Source organism: Diabrotica undecimpunctata, chromosome 5, assembly GCF_040954645.1.
Source record: "Diabrotica undecimpunctata isolate CICGRU chromosome 5, icDiaUnde3, whole genome shotgun sequence".
Lineage (NCBI taxonomy): Eukaryota > Metazoa > Arthropoda > Insecta > Coleoptera > Chrysomelidae > Diabrotica > Diabrotica undecimpunctata.
In genome coordinates, this window is record NC_092807.1 from 25190712 (window position 1) to 25214251 (window position 23540).

General features: G+C 32.3%; 1 protein-coding gene across 1 annotated transcript; it reads left to right on the forward strand.

Annotated features, from left to right (window-relative positions):
• Positions 1 to 295: 295 nt before the first annotated feature.
• Sqor (Sulfide quinone oxidoreductase) lies at positions 296 to 21747 on the forward strand. The gene is made up of 8 exons (XM_072531773.1): positions 296 to 361; positions 467 to 613; positions 8438 to 8577; positions 11061 to 11251; positions 11564 to 11761; positions 11990 to 12199; positions 14352 to 14538; positions 19231 to 21747. The coding sequence occupies exons 2-8, from the start codon at positions 534 to 536 to the stop codon at positions 19551 to 19553; spliced, it is 1329 nt and encodes a 442-aa protein (XP_072387874.1). The 5' UTR covers positions 296 to 361; positions 467 to 533; the 3' UTR covers positions 19554 to 21747.
• Positions 21748 to 23540: the final 1793 nt, after the last annotated feature.

The window sequence follows — 23540 nt, forward strand, 5'->3', positions numbered from 1 at the left end:
TTAAACTACCGTTTGAACGACATCCGAATTAGTTTTTTGTAAATTTAAATTAAATTAAAATCAAAATAATTATGTTTTCAAATATCCAGTTAAACTTACCTTCTATTCTTACCGATAGAAATTCTTGTGACCATAACAGAGCAAGTAATATGAAGAATAATTGAGGTAAACAAATTTTGTTTTTGACAAACAAATCTACGCCTATGAATTCTTTAGCACTATTTTCGCAATTTTGAGTGTTTTGTCCCAACATGGAATTACATACTTCACACTGGTTGTGAATAGATGAAAACACTTCAGATATATTATTTAAATTTTTGACTTTTAGTTGCCGATTCCCACAAAATTCTTGGTAAAAATGGTATATTTTTAACTGATTGCTAATAGAATAAATAGCACACCAATTATCGATGCAGTACCTATGTTATCTGAAATGATTTACAATCTTACATAAATTTACTTTTAGAAGACAGTTGCATACTTACATCTCTGTGGTTAGGAAATAAAGGAAAATTCCGAAATTTGTGTTAAATATGTTAAGAAACATTTTTACGAGAGTGCGCCTTTCTGGTCGAAATTTTTCGACTTCGTCTACATTTAGAGAAAAATATAGGTAATGTTAAATATTTTTTTAGAATTAAAAAATATTAATACAACTAATTTAAAAGGGCACACCCTTTTTCTTGGATATATTGTGAAAATTTGTCTCGGTCTTGGTTCTTTAAGGTTTTTAATTGTTTTTCTAGATCAGTCCCTTATGTATATCTTTAATTTGATATTGAATATGTATATGATTTTCAATTTTATTATTGCATGCAACTGTCATCTACCTGTTTGAAGGGTTGAGGGGATACTATGGATTTTCTTTGCTTGCCAATTCAAAAGTGTCATCAAAGAAGAAAGCGTCTATATTCTTTGGTGTCATTGTTACTAAATTGGCCCATTTTTTTTTGTTTTCTTTTACTATTTAGAAATTTGTTTAATATTTTGCTAATTCCTTTTGCCCCTTGTTTTTCTTATTCCTTGTTCACCTGCGGTAGAATTATTTATTATCTTTTGTATGTTTTCTACTTAGTTTCTTTATTTTATTTTGTTTCAATATTTTATGTTTTGTACTTCTCTGCCCAATACTCCCAATACTCCGCCCAATAATTAAATTCTCTGCCCAATACTCTTTTCCTATGAGTGTCCAAATAATAGGTATCACAGGCCCCTTTTATTCAGACCAGACATATCTAATTTCTTTTTGTTTTCCTATAAGAGTTATCAGATCACATAATATTACAATTTACTATTTTTACTAGAAATAAGCCACAATTTTACCTTAAAATATTTTTATTTGATGTTTCAATGTTCACTTCATAAATTGTTGTCCAAATATAAAACATTTTAATTTTTTGTATTTTGAGGACGATTTTCAAAGTGGAAGTTGAAATCACAAATAAACTTATTTTAAAGTAAAATTGTGGCTTATTTCCAGAACAAAATATAGTACATTACATTAAGACGCCACAAGAAAATAACTTCAGAATAATTTAATATTATTGACAAAGGAGTTTTTAATAGACTAATTTCAGCATACATGTTTAAAAATCAATACTGAACTGATAATGAACTTATCAGAGCTAAGTCAAGCTGGATCTGTTTCAGAATTGATTTTAATTTCATAAATTCTACACAATTTAACATTTATATTTAATTAGTATTTGATATCGAAAAACCTATTATGTATCGTATTTCATTATCATATTGGTATCTATCACTTTCTTTGTACACCACTCTCCAAATTTACGCACCACCTGTTCAAATATTTTCTGAGAAATGTCAACATTTTACTCATATATGGAGTGTGAAAATAAAATTGTGTTTTTTCATCTTATTTTGCATCACCCAGTGGAATTTTTTACAAATTCTACATCCTATTAATATTGCAAGATAGCTTCATCTTTTCTCAAAATTTTCGTAAAAAAATCACCTTAATATTTCTATTATCAAAAAACAAATGTACATACAAAGGGAATGTGGTTTTAGTGAATTTTCAAGAGCACCTTGAATGGAATGTTTATGACTGGGAGCACATATCATTCACACATGAGTTGAGTTATTGTTTATATAACTCAAATAGATGTGTAAGAGTTATTTGACAGCCAAGAGAATGATATGCATATAGAGAATGCATACTTTAATCAATGGATGATCCATAACGGTTTGGGAAGGAATATCACTTACAGTGAGGAAGGACATTGTTGCTTTATGAAGATGTTCCTTAACAAGTGAAAATTATATTATAGATATTTTGCACAGCAAATAATTTTATTTTAATGCATGAGATTGCATGACAGAAACAATGAAATAAGCAATGACGACTCAAGATGAAGAGTTACTATGAATCTTTGAAAGAAGTATTGGGGACCAGATATAGCGGAGTTAACAAACAGGGTCTGTGGAGAAGGAGATATAATTGCGAACTCTATAGACTTTATATCTGATACAGATATCATGAAAACCATCAAAACAAACCAACCACATGTTGTATGTGTGGTCTATGTGAACGAAGTTGGTATACAGACCATGATCTAACCACCCTGCAGCCCTGATCTAAATCCCATAGAGAATTTGTGGGATATTATTGATCTTCCACTAGGAGCCCACATAAGAAGTTTCTGTTTGGCCTTAAACATGAATCACTATCCAAATTATTAACTGACTTTGTTTCAATAAGGAAAAACTAAACTTTCTAATGCTTGAAGCTATTTTCTGATCACCACAGCAAGATATCACCATTTCTCAAAATGACATATTACTACCTTGACCAAAAAAGTTAGTTTCATAATATAGTAATGTATAAACTCTGGAGAGTTCTTTTCATTCTTACTTTTTTGAATGCATTTATTTTTTACTTATTATTTTTGAAGTTATACTTCTATACACGCGCTCCACGTTGGAAATTTGTATGGGAGTGAATCTGTGAAATCATTACATATGTAAGATAATGAGTAAGAGAGAGACAAAAGATATATTTTCTCTCTCTTCCTCTCTGGAATATAAAAATGTTCCTTTTGTATATATAATTTAATTTTAAATATATTATATAAAGATATATATATATATATATATATATATATATATATATATATATATATATATATATATATATATATATATATATATATATATATATATATATATATATATATAAACTCCTGGACAAAATTAACGCACCACTTTAATTAATCTAAATATTTACAATATGAACACAAAATAAAACTAAGTTACATTGAAATAATAATAAACACCTACAAATAAGTCCAGCATGACTTTATCATGACCTTAATTTGCCTTATTGTTTCTTTAAAAATTTGTTTTTGCCGGAAATGCGTAAATAAGCTAGCATAACTCCAAATTGCAAAAAGAAAAAAATCAGTAAAGTAACATAATATAATGCATCTGGATCAACACTAATACCGTGTAGGCCCTCCTCTACTTCTTATGACTGCATTTATGCGTCGAGGCATGGTTGATATCAAATGTTCAACAAACGCTTGCGGAATATTCTCCCATTCTTCAATAACGGCCTCAATGAGTTGGTTGTGATTGGCAATACGGGGTCTACGACTTTGAATATTATTTTGAGATAGTCCCATAGATGCTCTATAGGATTCATGTCCGGACTCTTAGGTGGCCACTCTAATAATAAAATAACATCATTTAGGTAGCCAATAACCTGTCGAACCACATGGGGAACGAGCGTTATCTTGCATGAATAAAAAATTAGGTCCAAGGAACGGAGCAAAAGACATTACATGTTCGACAATAATGCTGTCTAAGTAATAATGGGCATTTATAGACCTTGTACGTATGGGAACCAACTCCATACGAGCTTCAAAACAAATTCCTCCCAAAACATTCTAGAGCCACCAACAAAAATTACTTTAGGAGAGATATTACAGCTGGCAAACCTTTCTCCTCGCCTTCGCCAGACACACTCACTACCATCTGGAGCTTTTAGGCTTACTCTAGTCTCATTGGAGAAAAGAACTCGTTTCCAATCATCGATGGTCCAATTTTGATGCAATCTTGCAAAATTAAATCTCTGAACCCTGTGTTCTCTGGTCAGCAAGGTTTTTTGGCCGGTTTCCTGTTGCTCAATTCTGCTTCATGTAAACGTCTTCTAACTATTCGAGACGATATCGCGACATTTTGAACATCTGCTAGTTCATTTTTTAGCAAATTGCTGGTGACTCTCCTATCTCCGAGAGCACGTTGTCTCAAAAAACGATCATCAATTTGATTAGTGCAACGTTTTTCCCTTGCCCTGGTCTTCGATGGTACGACCCTGTTTCATTATATAGCCTCACCTTCCGACTGATGCTGGAATGATCTCTTCCTAACAAACCTGCAACGTATCGCATTGAATATCCTTCATCTAGGAGGGTCGATGCTCGCACTGCCTCCTCCATTGACAAATTTCTTTGGTGGTTCATTTTTTTATTTGATTTTTATGCAAATGAACTTCCAAACATGCATGTGATGAAAATATCTCAATAAAAAGCTTGTTTCTCACAAGCACTTTGCTTTAATCGGCACTTTTTATGAAAAGCTTAACTCACTTTTAGTCTAAAACGAAGTTTAATACAAATTATTGTTAAAACAAGACTATTATTAGCCTACATAACAACTGTTACTGTCAAACAAGGTCCATAGACAACTTCTCGTACAGTAAATTATCAATAAATAAAGATTATTTAGAAAAACATAAGTGGTGCGTTAATTTTGTCCAGGAGTTTATATATATATATATATATATATATATATATACACATAATATTATACATATAATAAAATATTTATTAATATTATTATTTATGTGATATGTTTTGTATTATTTATTAAATGTTCATAATTATATTATTCTTTTGTATTTCAAAATAATAATCTCAATAAATCACTGTATGATCCAGAACTGTCAATTTTGAAATACATTTGTGTCATGTCCTCAGTAGTGTAGTAGTCAGTATCCCCGCCTGTCACGCGGGAGACCGGGGTTCGATTCGCAGTCGGGGAGAACTTTTTTATTAATATTATTACATTATTGTCATTTTCATATCACTTATGGATATTGCATTTTAATTTGTATTGTATTATTATATATGGAATTATGTTGCACTGTATTGTAGTGTATTTTTTTTTTGTGTATTATTGTCATTTTTAAATACTTATGAATATTGCAGTTTAATTTGTATTGTATTATTATATTAATAACAAAATAAACAATGACTTTTACTGCAGAGTATGTGTAAAAAAATTTTGCATTCAACTCCTTTCATACATATATGAAAATAAAAATATACATTTTCATCAAAATATTGATTCAATCCTTCATTGTTAGTAATTTGTTATTAATTCTGTTTCTCTTTCTGCTATGTCTTACCAATAGAATTACATATGTAATGATTGTGCAGATTGACTCCCAAATAAATTTGTAACGGCGAATGCGTGTATAGAAGTGTAACTTCCACCGGCAGTCCCACTGGACTGCCACACCCGTTTTTTTTTATTTTCTTCATCTTTGTTACTTATTTGTTTATTTTCAGATGCCTTTAACTTTAAGCGAGCACACTTAGTGCAAGCGTCATATGCTAGATGGTGAAATGTAAAATTCTTGATTAAAAAATTTTCTATAGTGCATCTTATATTAGTTATTTTTGATAAAGTATCCACAATAACATGTATATTATAATCAGTGCAATAAATATAATTACTTAGATACTTTTTCAGGGATCGTCAATTAGTTTTACTTTTTCGTGTCCAAGCTATATAAGTATAAGTTCTCTGGTGCTATAGATTGGCCCCCTCCAATCTTAGGACATATATTTTATTCACTATTTTTACTTTCTCAGTGATAATTCTTGATTTCTTAGTTATATCTAAAGTATTGATACATCCTAAATACATGAAATTATATTATCTGTAATTCAAATAAATAAGTACTGCAATTCTTGGGAACATTGGTCATTCATTGTTCAGATAAAACCATATTTAGATAAGTAGTCCCAGCAAGATCGAGTAACTAAATGCTTTTTTACATATTATTTTTAATTGCTTCTACAGTCTGCCACTTTTGTTAGTCTGTTTTACCAATATAATTGATTGTAATGATTATTGTTCATAAATCATTAAAAATATTTTGAATAAATGTATAAACAACATTTAATGTATCAGAACATATTAATAAACATTGATAATTTATAAGTTGCATTCTACAAAAATAACCAATGATAAAACTAAAAATATATATTTTTTAATATATTTATATCAAAAATGTAGATATCTATATAATGGGTGTATGATTATATATTTTTCTACAATTGCGACACTTTTTACATATAGAGTAGAAATATGTTTTATTTACTGGAATTATAGTGTTATTTTGAGTTTTACACAGTATTGAAAAATTCAGTAAATAATAGATTAGGATTAAATAATATTATTTAATACATTATTTAATACTTACTTGCGTTAAGATTGTGCCTTTACAAATATCTACAATTGTTTATTTTTTTATATTTCTAAATATAAAGTGTTAATCAAATTAAGAAATCAGAATAAAGGTAGACTTAGTCACGTAAAGATGTGTCAATATTCCCCCTTAACTATTTACTTAACATTAAAAAGAACATGCACCTGTTCCCAGTGTCAGTTATTCAGGATTTCTCCTATGTGATACGGTGATACCCGAGACCAATATAAAAACACTTTCCTCAACCATGAATTACCTTTTTTGGGCTCGATTCGGCATTCATCTTGCTGTTCATTTACGCAAGATTCTCACGCATTCTCGCAATTTTTTCCTGAAGACTGCTTTAATCTTTTCTTACTGTCTATCTCCCTATTCATGTTCAATTTCGCCACTTTCGCCACCTTTCGTAACCCTGTCTTACCTTCCTACTTGTTCCTGGGCTACCTGTCTCCGGTAGGGTCGCTTTTCTTCCTATTATTTTCTCTCTAGAGTCCTCTTCACGTATCTCTTCACCCTTTTGGTCACGTTAGCATCTCCTCCATCAGTTCATCGATCCATTGTAGCTTGTTTCTCGGGCTTGTCTCTGCTATCTATATGTTACATACCAACAGAGTGCGTAAGGCAATGTCTGGCGTCACGCAGTATAAGCATTTGTCATTTTTTGCCTTTCCGAACCTGTGAAGGTATGCCTTGAACCAACCATGTCCTGTGAATATCTGCATTAGCAAGTAATCTACACGTCGATGACCGCAGTTCATCTATCCTCTCAGCTTCCGAATCAGGGAGTTTGTCCACTGTGCCATTCTTATCATCTCGCCTTCTTCCTGTTGCCAAATTATAATGGTTCTGTCTCATTCTTTTTTTTAATGTTCACTTGCTATGTCTCCATTTCTTTTATTGTATATTATTTCTCTTTCCTAAACAAACATCTGTATCGAAAGACACCAGGAGATAATTTCCAGAGCCTCGGTAGACACCGTTCTGTATGCACATGACGTCCTCAACAGAGTTTTCTAATCTGCTTGAGTGAGGATGCCTCATGAGCGACTTTGTTGAAACTGCCGTAGACCAGACCGGTGCCGCGTACAGAACGATTGATTGCACATAATAATGAGGGACGTCCTCCTCTCAATTTTGTACCCTTCGATGTTAGGCATGATCCCTCCCTCGGCAGATATTACCGCAGTTGGTCGAGTCACCGCTTTTATGTGCTTCGCTACACAAATATCCCACGAATTTCTTTGGAAAAACTTAACTCCTACACATTCGAATGCTATTCCGTCCTTTTTCCGTGGTCCCTTGACAACTATTTCCTCGGTCTTACCTTAGTCCATGTATTTTCATCCATTCCTCGACTAGGTCGCACGTATGCTACAGGCCGAAGATAAGGGCCTCCCTGTCTCGCGCCACCACAAGCGTAGCGAGGTCATCTAAAGGATTACACCCTCTCCGTATTGTTGGGACGTCGATCACTATTTTTTTATACGAATATTTTCCTCCCTGACAGATAATCCGAGACCGCATTCATCAAGTAACCCGGTCATATTCTCTCTCACAAAACTCTCGTTACTTCTTTACACTTTAAGGCATTGAAAGCATTCCAGACGTCAAACAGCAGTAGGATCACCCATTGACTTTGATATTGAGACCTACCGACTCTTCAATGACTGTGCTAATTCGTCTTCTTAGCATCCTCTCATGTAGTTTATTTATTCACGACAGGAGGCAGATACATCGATACTTGTCTTCTCCTTTTGGAGAGGTGAGGTGAGGAAATTAAAACGAGATATGGGATAGAAGAAATAAACTAGTGGACCAATCAAACAGTACCTTTTAGCAAATTGTCTTTGGTTTCGACTCTTATTTACTCAGGCAGAACATTGAGTATCTTTATTCTTTACATTTTTTTTGTTTTAGTTGCAAATTATTGGTGGTTGGAGGAGGAACAGGAGGATGTTCTACAGCAGCAAAATTTTCCCGTATAATGGCCAAGAATGATTTAATTGTATTGGAACCAAGTGAAGATCATTATTATCAGCCTCTCTTTACTCTAATAGGTAAATATAATAATACAATATACATTTAAAATAAGATTCTCATTATTATGCACAGGTTGTTGCTTTACGGGAAGGGTATAGAAAATTTCTTGTATTTTTTATTTGATGGATTATTTACTTGGCCATATTATCAAATTATTTTGTCCACTCGTATATCAGATTTTTATAATAATCCCCAAGATATAATGGACAGAATACAGAGAAACAAAAAAATAGTAATTGTTGGAGATTTTAAAGCAAGAGCAGGAAATACAAGCATAGACAATGCAAAAGAGCTATTAAAAGATGATACATTGAATCGTAACAGACACGCACATCAGAATAAACATGTTTTCCCTCACAGACTCCAACGTACACCTGACAGAACACACAAGGTCAACAAACAATAACATATAGAGAAATAATACTAACACAAATCCAAATAAGAATAAATAAAGTTCACGTAGTACTCTTATTTTAGCTCTTTAAAAACAAATCTGACGTTCGGTCGACTGAATTGGTAAGGGGCAGCTAATTATTCAAAAATCACACCCACACCTCTGTACTTTTTTCTACAAATTTTGAAAGCATTTACTCTTTTACGATTTTTTTACGATACGAAATATCATACGTGGAGAAAGTGACTCATGTTTTAATTATTTTTTGTAGGCCAGTAAAATTGGACGTTTACCCTATAGAAAAAAGTATTTTTGTTCTGACAAAAGGAGAAATTTAAATGAAATCGTAGGCTTCCACGGCCAGAGTCAGAATTATAGTTTATTCGTCTTCCGGGTTTGGACCGTGTCATTTGTGAGTGACCCAAAAGTGGGTTCATCTCGACGTTTCGCTACAATTGTATGTAGCTTCTTCAGGAGAACAAAAAAGAAAGAAAAAGAAACAAAAGACAGGAAGATGGGTAGTTAGCAACGGTAACTCAGTTACTCAACGCAACCAGAGGCGAATACTAACTACCAAGATGGGCATTTGGTCACAGTAACTCAACTACTCAACGCAGCCAGAGGTGAAAACCAAATGCCAGGACAGGGATTCACGTCCATGGACAGGGATTCACGTCCATGGACGTGAATCCCTGTCCTGGCATTTGGTTTTCACCTCTGGCTGCGTTGAGTAGTTGAGTTACTGTGACCAAATGCCCATCTTGGTAGTTAGTATTCGCCTCTGGTTGCGTTGAGTAACTGAGTTACCGTTGCTAACTACCCATCTTCCTGTCTTTTGTTTCTTTTTCTTTCTTTTTTGTTCTCCTGAAGAAGCTACATACAATTGTAGCGAAACGTCGAGATGAACCCACTTTTGGGTCACTCACAAATGACACGGTCCAAACCCGGAAGACGAATAAACTATAGGAGAAATTTAATTATTATTTAATAAACAAATTAGAGGATTATTGCAGAATCTGTTTAATCTTTTAAAAATTGACAAAAACCTTCTTCTGACTGTTCAAAGAATATGCGTTGAGATAGAAGAAATCTCATTTTATACGAAATCAATTTTAATAATTTGACTGGTCTATCTTTAAACTGTTTAAATGTTTTGGCAAAGATTTGGGCTCTAAACTTAAAATTATCTGCAATGTGGTAGTTAATATCTTTCTCTAACGGTAGATAATGTCTGCGATCAACATCATCGCAAATTACAGCGATGTAACTGACAACAACGACATTGTTCGGGTAGAAATGTTATTGTCTGTTATCTGTACGTCGGTTTCATAAGCGCACTGACAGGGGTTTCATAAGCCCACTGACAAACTTAAATATGTTTGCCCCCTTTCATAATGTTTCATAAATTATGTTTTCTAGATAAATAAATGATACCTAATTATACCTAAATACCAATTAGCACGAGAATTATAATGTTTAAATCTATAGAATAATAATAAGAGGTATACTTTATCTTTAACTAATATACTTGCTAGTGATTTTTTAATTTTCTTTTATTTAAAGATATAAAGCTTCATTATCGAAAGTCCATTTTATTTAAAGTGAAAACGACATAAAACAGATAATATTCTAACTCCATAAAATTCAAGTAATGAGCCGGTTGCACATGAAAATTGTTTGTGATCGTTAGTAATAATTGATTCCAAGCAACTTAATTTCAGATGAGTAAATCAGATGAGTAAGCAAAAATGACTAATTCTTGTATAGCAATTTTTTTTTAATACGAAACATTGTGTAGAAATTTTAATTTTAACAATTTATTTGAACTGATAGGTAACGAGTCAGTTCTGTAAATACTATAAAGTCCGGTTCTAGTAAGCTGTTCCAAAACTATTGCTACCCGTCGCAAAGACAATTGAGGGATTAGTAACATCAATATTTATTGTTCATTATTATAATACTGCGGTCGACTGGATCATCCCACCAGCCTCAGGCCAAATTTATTATATCTTGAACCAAACTATACTGTGCTGTAGTGAGTTAGATCAGTTTTTATTTTTAATTTTTAATTAGTCGATAATTGCTAAAATAACAAAAAATATTTAGGTGGTGGAATATCAAATATTGAAGCCTCTAGAAGAAAGGAACGCGATGTACTACCAACAAATTGTACTTGGGTTAAGGATAAAGCAGTTGAATTCGATCCTGATAAAAACAGTGTTAGAACACAAAACGGTCATGTCATCGAATATGATTACATCATAATAGCCGTGGGCTTGGAACTTCGATATGACTTGGTAAGAAACGTTTTTTAAATTTGTACATAAAAATGAGAATCAGCGGCGGATCCAGCATCGCTACGAGGGGGGCCGATCGGCTAAATTTCTAGATAATAATAATAATAAATATAGTAGTAGATACCATTTTTTATAATTAATTAACTAATTTTTAAAATTAATTAATAAAAAAATTAATTTTATAATTACTTAAATACTTAAATTACTTAAATAAAAGTCGTTATTTCTTTTAGTTTGAAAATATATATTTTTTCTTAAAAAACATTTGTTTTTAAATTAAATTAAAAAGGAAAGTTGTGTTATTATTTGTAGGTTCCTGGATTGCAAGAAGCGTTGGATAATCCAACTAATGTATGTTCAATATACTCACCCAAATACGCGCCACACGTTTTCGAAGTTCTGAAAAATGTTAAGGGTGGCGAGATTCATTTTACATTCCCAAGTTCACCAGTAAAATGTCCTGGAGCCCCTCAGAAAATTTGTTACATCGCTGAGGACTATTTTAGAAAGGTGAGTAAATTAATTAAAAACAATAATAGGATTTCCCACAATCGTTATGTCAAAATCACATCACTGGTATGATGTAAATCCTAAGTCTAACACGATTCATTGCGCATCGTCGAGGCATGAGTCATATTCCTAAACTTAAGTTTGTTGCATTATCATTATAACTTTTTAATGACTCAGTTGTAAGAAATAATGGTTCAGTGATAAAAGCAAATATTTTACATTTTTTAGCACGGTAAAAGAAACGATGTAAACATCACGTATGATACATCATTAGCAGTGATTTTTGGTGTCAAGAGGTACGCTGATGCTCTTTGGAAAATATGTAAAGAACGAAATATTAACGTTAATTTAAGAACAAACTTAACAAATGTTGATGCTAGTAAAAGCGAAGCAACTTTCACAAATTTGGATAAACCGGAAGAGAAAAAAACAGTAAAGGTAAGTGTAGGTTATTAACACAATGAACTAATTTTTTAAAACCGGACCTGATTTTGTTCCAGTTTGAATAAACCAAATGGAAAAAATCAGGTCCGGTTTCCTTGAATTAACTAACTGTTTGTTAAATTAAATTGAATTAAATTAACTGTTTGTTCAGAACAATTTAATCTTGTAAAGAGTTACATTTTTTTACATCTATTATTCACTTCGCTAAACTTTTAATAATTCATAGTCAAATTTGATTTTTAATTAAAAATTAAATAATCGTTTGGGGAAAAAATAAATGTGCCGTTTTAATTGTCTATTGGTTTTATTTATAAAACTCTCCACTTAGGTGGTAGTAGTGTAACGTTTGACCAAAATATGAGACACATCAAACTTACCGTTCACAAGTAGTTATGATAAATAAATTTCAATCAAAATTCACTGTGTATATTAATAACCAATGGGAGCAGACACTTTTTAACGGTCATTTGTTATTCCCCAAAGAGGCCTCCATCCGAGGCAAGAAGTATGTACAGTTCCTCATGTCTCACCCTATATATTCTTGCATTTACTTCCGTTGATAAAAACTGATTTCTACAAAAAGAAAAAAGTGTCCATATATTCTGTTCGTTTTATTGGTTATTTTATATATATATATATATATATATATATATATATATATATATATATATATATATATATATATATATATAAGGTTCTTGAACTCCTAAGTGGAGCATAGAGCTTCAGTGATAACGCGCCATCGGGTTCTATTTTGCGCTAAGGCCTTCACCTCATTCCAAGACTTTCCTTGGCCTCTTATCTCGTCCATGATGGATCTTCTCCAAGTTTGTACTGGGCGACCTCTTTTTCTTTTCCCTTGGGGATTCCACTCTAGGGCAGTTTTTGCGATACTGCAACTATTTTTTCGGAGTGTGTGACCGATCCAACCCCACTTTCTGGACTTAATTTTATTTTGTACCCTCTTTTGTTCGGTCAGGTGTAGCAGATCGTCGTTTCTGATGGTGTTAGGCCAGAATATACCAACAATTCTTCATAGACATTTGTTAACAAACACCTGCAGTTTGTCTGTGAGGGTGTTTGTCACTTTCCAGGTTTCACATCCGTAGAGTATTGGTTATTTTACCGCTTTCTTATTTTTTGATCGCTGGATAATATAATTATTGCTCTTATTTTAGTATTGCTCTTTCGCTTTTCGCTATTTTTTTTTGTTAGCATTCTTATTGTTAGCTTTAGAGTGGCAATCATTAGGTTTCTTCCACAGTAGTTATTGAGATTTTTTACAATCTGATTTCTTGAAAAACATTAACATTATTATTGTTCTCCATTTGTCAGATACTCTATTTTGTATAATGATCTCGTGTATTAACTTTAAAATTATTTAATAAAAAGGGCCGATTGAGCGAACGCTAATCAAAACTAGATTATAATCAAATATTTAATTAAAATCAAATGCGTCACATTTTGAGGTTATGTTGACTGATTTATTTTATTCAATTTTATTACTTTGCGTTTTAATTTAAAATAAACCATAATTAAACTCTTTCTGATGTTAATTTCATGTTTTTATTTACAAATCAATAATAATAATAAGCAATTTTTAATAATTTTGACAGCTGCTGTGACGTATTTGATTGTAATTAAATATTTGATTACAATCAAGTTTTGATTAGCGTTCGAACAATCGGCCCAAAATGTTTCCTCCATATATTTTATCCATAGGAATTTCTGTTTTTGTTTTTCATTGTTTAAAGTTTTGCTCTTTATTTTGTTCAATAACCTTACCTTTTGTCTTTTGTAATTTCAAGAGATTTTTCTAAAATTAGGTAGATTTTAAAAGAATCTATTTTATTGGTTATGTAGATCGTGACAACGAAACAGTGGTGCCCGCAAGTATGTCTGAATAGGAGATATGGCTAATACTAAACAGTGACTAAAATTTCGCAGATGCGTCCTTGAATGAATGTCAGTCTAATCGTAATCATAACTAGCATTTGCTGTATTTCTATCCTATTCCTGTATTAATATACATTAATACTACGAAGAAAATAATGTCTCTCTAGTTTCAATGCCCCTACAACAAAATACTAAATTCTAAAAAACGAATGTTATCAAATAAAATAATATTTGAATTTATTGCTTTTAGTTCTCCATGCTCCATGCTGTACCCCCAATGGCTACACCAGATTCTTTATCTAAAAACAAAAAAATATCCAATGATACTGGTTTTGTCGATGTTCACAAATATACCATGCAACATGTGAGGTATCCGAACATTTTTACCATTGGAGATTGCAGTTCTACTCCTAATTCAAAAACTGCTGCAGCTGCAGGTAAATAATTGTTTTTAATCATAAGTTCTTGTATGTGTTATTATATGTATTCGCTATGTGCAAGTTCGGAAGAGCGACACCTAGTGTCATAAATCAGCGATATTGTTAGCAGTTTTAATATAATATATTATGTACTCTTATGTAAACTGCAAATAAAATGACCTAAACTTGTTTATTTAATATAATTATTGTAATTTATATCAATATTTAACTTCTAAAAATTTTTAATGGATTTTTAATTGTAAAAATGAGTAAATATATTTTTTACGTTTAGATTTCATCATTTGAACATTAAAGGTAGGGATTATTAAAAGATATCCATTTCGGAAGAGCAAAATGTAGTGTCATAGACAAGCGAACTTTTTAGTAAATAAAATGACAAACTTGTTTTTGCTTATAAATTTGGAAACGAATAGAACTTGAATGGACTATTTCTTGTTGTATTTTTATAATTTATAATACAACATTTGCGAAATCCCATTTTTTCAATGACAGTACTTATGAAATGTTCTAATAAAAATGCAAGGTTTCGCTGCTTCACGCGCACGATCGTTTCTCGTATTCCCTCCAAGTACTTGCACACAGCGAATTATATTAGATGGCTGTATTCTATAGTAACTACACTAGATTTTTTAAACTTTTGTTACAGTCTATGGCCGTAAAAATTCTGTAGCTTTGACATATCGAGCTCTATTATGTTATTTTTTATCCATCTGCTGCTGTTTTCCTATATGTGCATATACTTCAATTGATTCGTACAATATACATTAATATACATTTTTATATTGATTTTTTAATGATAAAAACATTCATCCGAGTATTTCTCTATAATTACAATCTGGTCAATAAGATCCATAAGCAATTTTGTTCTAACTTATGTACAATTCTTGAAGACTGGCTTAAACTAGAATTGTCTATTAAAGTCTAATGTCTACTAAAATTATCTGTAACGTGTTATACATGAAACCACGTCATACTCTGCTTTTAACTTTTAGTCACTGAACTAATGGTTGTTTGGTCCCCTTTAGTCTTGCTCCCTCTTGACCTCATGACTTCATGAAATACACTCAGCATTACTTCTTTCAATTACGGACTTTCAACCAATACACCATCCCTAATGCACTTATCAAGTAGTTTTTCTACAGTATTGTTTCTATCTTCAGCTCAATTATTGGCCTCAGGGAGTTCTTACTGTCCGGTTTTGCCAGGTTTGGATATAAAATTCTTATGAATCTCCAAGCTTTTGGTATATATCCCAGACCTAAGCTAGCTTGTATTATCATATATAACTTTTTGTACAGAATGAAGATTGTCCCTCTTTTAGAAATCTTGGATAAATCCCATCTCTACGAGGTGATATATATTCTATGCCATTTTTCTTTAACGCCATTTTAATATTATGCATTTCTATATGTTTTTCGTCTGTCACTCTTTCAGATCTTGTGATCTTCTCCTTCTTGGAGTGACTATCCGTTTTGGATGTTGGCGACCATCATGGCAACACTGTTGCTCTGAAAAGATTTGTGGTTGTGACCCACGTACGCAGATTTTTTAGCCAGAAAATCCTTCGCCTTCCTGGTCCTCGCTTTCCGTCTACTTTTCCTTGTAAAATTAGTTGCAGCAATCCATATCTTTATCTGTTCCTCATGATGTGACCGAGGTATTCGATTGTGGCTGTTTATATTGTGGTTAACAGCTCTTTTTCTTTTTGAATTCTTATTAAAACGTCCTGATTAGCAACGTGGTCGGAATAAGATATCTTTAGGATTCGACGGTTAAGCTTCATTTCGAAAATCTAAATCTCAATTTTCTTACAGGTGCATCTGTGAGAGTACACGACTCAACTCCGTACAACAGTATAGTAAATATATAACATCGTAGTAACCTGATTTTTGTGGGTATTGATAAATCTTGTGATCACCAAATGGTATTATGCAGGAGGGTGTAAATATCTGTGATAAAAGAAATTATTATATTAGATACCATTGTGTACCTCTAAACTCTTTGAAAATACCAAGTCATCATTCAATCTTCACTTGTCCGCTATTTTGTTCCTCTTGCATGCAGTTTTTCTGGAAACTTTAGATCGTCAGTCCATAGTGTTGATGGACAACCTCTACTTCGGTAGGCATCATCTTTCAGTCTCCACTCCATTTCAGTATCCGCTTTGTCATTGCTGTTATCTGCCATTCGAGCCACGTGACGTGCCCAGTCCATTTCAGTGTTGTTATTCTTTTTACAGCATCAGTCACTTATGATTTTCGTGCACCGGCAATACACATTGATTAAAGGTTTTTATTTTATATACATATACATATTGGGAAATCGGACGATTTGAAAACGTGGTTTAACTTTCCGAAGGCTGCCCAAGTCAGAGGTCACGACGGAGAAGCTCAATAGTTTGATTATCTTTGGATTTTGTTCTTACGCATATATTTTCACTGTCTATAAGAGTTTCATTATCTGGATTTTAGACATATATTGATTTTCAATCCCTCTTCTAAAGAGGAAAGGTAGAGTTGATTGTTTGGTAGAAGTTTCTTGGTCTCATCTATCCTATTATCACAGTATCATCTACAAACCTTAGATAGCTAAGATTTTCTCCTTTTATATTTATGCCCTTATCAGATTTGCTCTGTTACATATATATTTCTAAAATTTTAGAGAACAGTCCGCCTTTCTTCTTTCAACCAACATCTCCAATCCTTTCTATCCAGCCATTCTCCATCTGAGGTTTCGTTTTTCCATGGCCTCGTCCACTTCAGTCCTCCATGATCTTCGGAGTCTGCCTGGCTCCAATCCGAAATCTTTGATATCCACCTTGTACGATGTGCTCTTCTCACTTGTCCATACCAAATTAAACGTTTCTCTTCAACGCAGCTTAGTACGTATTGTTCTACTGCCATTCATCTTTGTATCTCCTCAATTCTAATATGACCCAGTATTAGATATATAGAGTCTTGTTAAGTATTTAATTATATTTATATACCGATAGTGAATTTGGCATTCTGTCAAGGCTTCTAACATTTGTTGGTTTATGGCGTCGAAGGCCTTTTCATAATCCACAAATATTAAGCTAGTGATTTATTATATTCAGTACACTTTTCTATACGATTTTTTTATTACCAATAGATGATTATTTGTTTCGTAGCCTTTGCTAAAACTCTTTTAGGATTATCTAATACTATCTTCCAAAATGAAATTTTTGCAATTAGTTTTAAAAAGGGAGGCATATTATGCACCAGAAAGTCTCTTAAGGTTTTTTGCACTGTTGAGCTGTTCACATATTTAAAATTATATCAGTGGTACTTTCTGTTATTGTTCTGGTTTAATGTTTTTTTATTAGATAGTTCTTGAGAATGTACAATTCTTTTTCTTAAGCGTACTATTTTTTCTTAAAAAAATTGAGACCATTACCATATGTACGCCAATGATGAATATAAAATTCCTAATTGTATGTCAAAAAATGCACAATAAAAAACTTTTAAAACCTACTAAATTTCATTTGCATATTCAACCAGTTTCAGGGCAATAAGTAAATCGTTAATTTGTAAGAAAAATTTCTTCTTCTTCTTGGTTCAGTTCAAGTTCGAAGTTGTATCGTCTTCTACACACTTCATTGTAATTCACTGCTCCATAGATTCGCCTTAGTATTTTTGTTTCGAAACATCCTAACATGTTCTTATTATTTTTTGTTCTCAGAGTACAAGTCTGTGAACCATATTATATTAGGAATGGGCGTATTATTGTTTTGTATAGTTTTATTTTTGTATTTCTCGATATAATTGTGGATTTAAGGAGGAGATTGAGCCCAAAATAGCATCTGTTGGCCGTGCAAATTCTGCGGTTTATATCTGCGGTAGTATTATTTTCAGCATTAAGGAGCGCTCCCAGATATACAAATTCGTTCACTGCTTTGATGACCTCGTTTTCTATAACAAGTGGTCGTACGATTTGTGGTTGCGTGCTTATTTTCATATACTTCGTTTTGTTGGTGTTTATTATTAAACCCATTTTTGTTGCTGATTCTTTTAATGCTACATAAGTCTCTCGTACAGCGTTTTTTTTCTCCCAATAATATTGATATTGAGAGAAGTTCTCCCTGGCGCAGCCCGTTATTTGTTTTAAAAGTTTCAAAGAGTTCCCCCTGAATTAGTACTCTACATTCAACTTTTTCAAGAGTTAGTTTTGTTAAATTTACCAACTCATTTGGTATTCCTAGCTTTTTCATTGCTTTGAACATTTTTCTTCTATTCACAGAGTCGCTGGCTGCTTTGTCGTCTATAAATATGTGATGTGGCGCAATGATAACTTTTGATCAGCATGACAGCAAGAAGGCAATTGTTATTTGTTCTGTGACCAAAGCTACTTATCTGCAAAGTTTCAGCCAATTTAACTGAAACCATTTTTAAATAAGAAAAGTGGCGGGATCCTTTATTTCTGAAAGATAGAGATATTTTCAAATGTTTCAGCGTGCTCTACATATCTCAAAGACACACAGTTGTGTCTATTTTCTGCCATCTAAAGTCTTCTGATAGTCTTCTGTCTTATACTAACTTCTTTCTCATATGATATGACCAAGTTTATTATTTTTGTTTGAAATACTTAAAAAGTCGTTTTTTGTATATAAATAAACTTTTATATTACTAATTTAGTACCAGAAAATGTTTTTAATAATCGTATTATTTGTAGCTGCACAGACCGAAGTGGTATTTAAAAATCTATGCGCAGTAATGAAAGGCCAAGACCTTTGCAAGACGTACGATGGCTACGCGTCTTGTCCACTGGTTACAGGTTATGGGAAATGTATTTTGGCTGAGTTCGACTACGATTTACAACCTCTTGAGACTTTCCCATTTAGTCAAGACAGAGAATTGAAAACGATGTATATTTTAAAGAAAAATTTCATGCCAGAACTGTACTGGCATGTGATGCTCAACGGATATTGGAACGGACCTGCCCTGTTTAGAAGAATAATGCATCTTCAGTTGACTGACAAGAAAAATGATTCATAGAATTAGATGTATTCGTTTAGGGGTAGATGGTAGCTTAATAGATAACCTGCCATAACTCAGTGAATTTTATATTTTTCCTCAATGTATGCAACAAGAGAAATATGTGCTTTTAACAATTACATAGTGTTGTCTAATACAAATGAATAATTTTCCCTCAATCTCTCCCAATAGTAAAACGTTGTCACTATCCCGTTTTTTTGTTGTGACTTTCGTCCGTTTGTAACAAACATTATCAAGTTCCGGTATTTCATTGATTTTTTTGGGTAGATAATTATGATATGTAAACATTGGTTAATCTTTTGGCACAAGGTAAGGTGAATTTTAATTGAGTTCTAAAAATATTTTAAACCACATCTCAAGATGTAGACAAACTGTCACATTATTTTTCTTGTTCGCTAATCTGTATATTTAAGTTACGGCTGCAAAGTAACTTTCAGTTGTATGAACGTCTTTTTTGACATTTATATACTATGTTGAATTTCTTCTGTCTGATCACCATCCCCCGTTGACCATACTCCCAAGTATTTATTATGTCGTTATTCTTTCTTTTGTTGTATTATTGATGACCGTTAATCTAAATCTCTTGACCGATTTTTTGTTTTCACGTTTATCTGTAGTCCATGTGTTATATACATGTATATCATATGGGGTTCCACTGCTATTGCTGCATCCTGTATTTCAATTTCCATATTCTACTATCCTGCCAATCGTTTTCTTCCATGTTTCTGTCCCTCATTGCATTTTCGATTTCCTTTTCCATGTTATGTTTGGTCGTCCGCGTTTTCTTCTATTTGCAGGATGATATTCTAACGCTCTGTTTGGCCATCTATTGTGATTCATTCTTGCTCCGTGTACATATATTGAAGGTGTGAAGTTTTTATTCTATCGGTGATCTTTTCTGTTCTAACTTCTTTATTTCTTCTATGTTCCAGCTTTGATATTCTCCCCACTCTTTTGCGGAATTCCATTTCCACTGTCTCATTTTTTCCCTTATTTTCTTGCCACGTTTCCATCACTCTGAGCCATACGTTGTTATAGGCTCTAAATGGACTTTTTATTGATAATTTGGTGTCCCGTCTAATTTTAGGTGACCAACGTATTGAATTTAGTCTTTATATGACTATTGTATTGTTATTCTACTCTAGATTGTTTATCTAACGTCTATCAGACGTTCTCTTACAGGATATAACGCTTTCTAACTAGAGAGAAGTTAACTCAGTAAAAGTAGAAAGGATATACCTAAGGATAATTCGATTAATAATAATAATTATGTTTCAAAAATGTTAGACAACATCTATAATTGATTTATTCTCAAATTTTCTATAGGAAAGAGTTAGTGCACACAATACACTTTCCTAAGAGAATAGTAGTTATGTAGAGGTAATGGATTTTGACAAGAGCTATGAGTCATGCCTATGCAGTACACAAGTTTACCTGTTATTTACAACGTCATATCTCTTGTCAAAATCCATTACCTATACTATACTCTATTAAGAAAATAGTAATGATATGAGATACATCTGGGTATTGGGAGAGAGATTAGAATTGCACAAATAAGATTACTTTGACGGATGAGTTCTAAAAAAACATTAAAGATTATATTCCGAATAACCCATAAGGAATTATAAGATAAGATATGTTTATTTCATGTAAAATGTGATATAGTATTCTAGTTATATAGATATGGCTGTGAGCGACGTCAATGATAGGATTTTAGAACACATTAATTTAAAAAAAAGTAATTATAGAACGAAGAACATCATCATGAAAATCATTATCTTTTTAAAATAAATTCATTCTATAGATTTGTAAAATGTCCACTGTATTTACTTATAATTATTATTATTAACTTTAGTCTGAAACATAAATATTTATTAATATTTTGTAATTGGAGCGACGACCGAAGAAATTAAATACTTTATTTTAATAATCTTAAAATACACGATGTTATGACTTATTATTGTGTTATTATTTAAAAATCTCTCATAAATCTTATTTTGATATAAGACATAATATTAATTACAAGCTGAGTTATGTCAGGTTGTTTCTAAGCGAAGGTTTTTGGTATATATATTTTTCTAAAAGTATTCATTGTGGAAAAAGTGCTTAAATAGTTGAAATGTGCTTTAAAATTTACCGTTATATATTTACAACATATATTTTATAAATAAAGAATATATTACAAAATTGTTAATTTAATGCTTTTATTTGTTTACTTATTTTTATTGAAATTAAAGTAACTTAACAACGAAGGCCATTGACATGGTTACAAAAGTTACTACAAAAGAACTACAATATATTTAGCCCTTTCAGTGCGGTGTACTTGTATACGAGTATTATAAAATCCGTTCCATCAATTCGCTCCGTGCGTGACCATGGTAGGGGTACTTTGAAACGATGCCAGCGTGCGTAGCGGCGAAATATAACAAAATTTCTACCTTTCTACGCATAAATTTTATGAAAAATATATGCAAATACATATTGCGTATTTAACTGTGTTAATAATAGCAAAAATAGTAAGTGTAGTTTTTATAGGTTCCCAAAGATTACATATAAATTAGAGAAAAGAAAAAGATGGATCCGTGCTATTAATATGAAAAAGTAAATATCACATAACTTCATTTTTATGCAATTGAAATAGGAAAAATTTAAATAATTTACCTTAAATGATATTTTATAAGGCTTCAAGCTAACTGCAGAGTGCCTGATGACTTTAGCTTTTATATTATAACTTTTACTATTACTGCTTTTAAATACATATATGCTCTTTCACGTGAAGAACTTGATTTGCCGGTACTAGATTTTTCCCTTTCTTTTCGGTTTGTGGTTGAAAAGATATACTATGATGAATTTTAAGAAACCCAGTTTTTAATACTACATTTATTTTGTACATAAACTAAAAAAATATAATTAAAAAGTTAAATATTAATAATTGTCAATTTCGCATGTATTTAACAATGTCAAACATATGTCATATGTTTAACCTGAAAATTGGTAGGTCCAAAATTGTCAGATGAAGGCGGTAGGTGTCGCGTCAGTCACGCACGGAGCGAATACGAACCTCTCTTTGTCAACAATTTTCCATCCACTCCTGAATGTAGGTCTCTCCCAATTGCTTCCAACTTTCTCTATCTTGCGCCAATCTAATCCACTGTTTGCCTGCCACTGTTCTTATGTCATCTACCCATCTTTTTTGAGGTCTTCCCATACTTCTTGTTGTCGTCCTTGGTCTCCATTCTAGAATTCTCCGTGTCCACCTGTTATCATTATATCGGGCTACGTGACCTGCCCAGCGCCATTTCATTTTTGCAATTTCTTCCACAATATCCCTAATCTTCGTTCTACGTCTTATCTCGGTGTTTCTAATCTTGTCTCTTAGTGATATTCCAAGCATGATTCGTTCCATTGCTCTTTGCGTTGTTTCTAATTTTTTAGCAGATTTTTTGGTAAGGGCTACTGTCTCCAAGACGTAAGTACAAACTGGTAGTATGCATGTGTTATACACCTTTTTCTTTAAGTTTACAGGAATGGAGGTGTTTTTCAAGATATATGCTAATTTGCCGAAAGCGCCCCATGCCAGTTGTGTTCTTCTTTTAATTTCAGCATTAATACGAACCACTTGGTAACAAGTAATTGAGTGACGCGCTCTCATTACGAACCACTTGTATACAAGTTGTATTTACTTGTTTAGAAGTCCTATGCTGTAGGCGTAAGTGACTAAAGGAAGTGCACAAATGACAAATCATTGTTGAACCAATGAAATTGAAAAATAGGTGTGGTTTATTTTTATGCCGGAGTAAGGAATTTCAACAAACGGTGTTGACCCGTTGACCATGCCATTAGTTTTGATCTGACTTTTGAGAGAGGTTTTGTGCTAATTTGTAGTGAAGTATGTTTCGTGGGAAAAAGGGTTTGAGTGAAGCAGAATTATTACAGTTAATTCTAGAAAGTGATGATGATGAAGTGGAATATGTGTTATGTGAATGT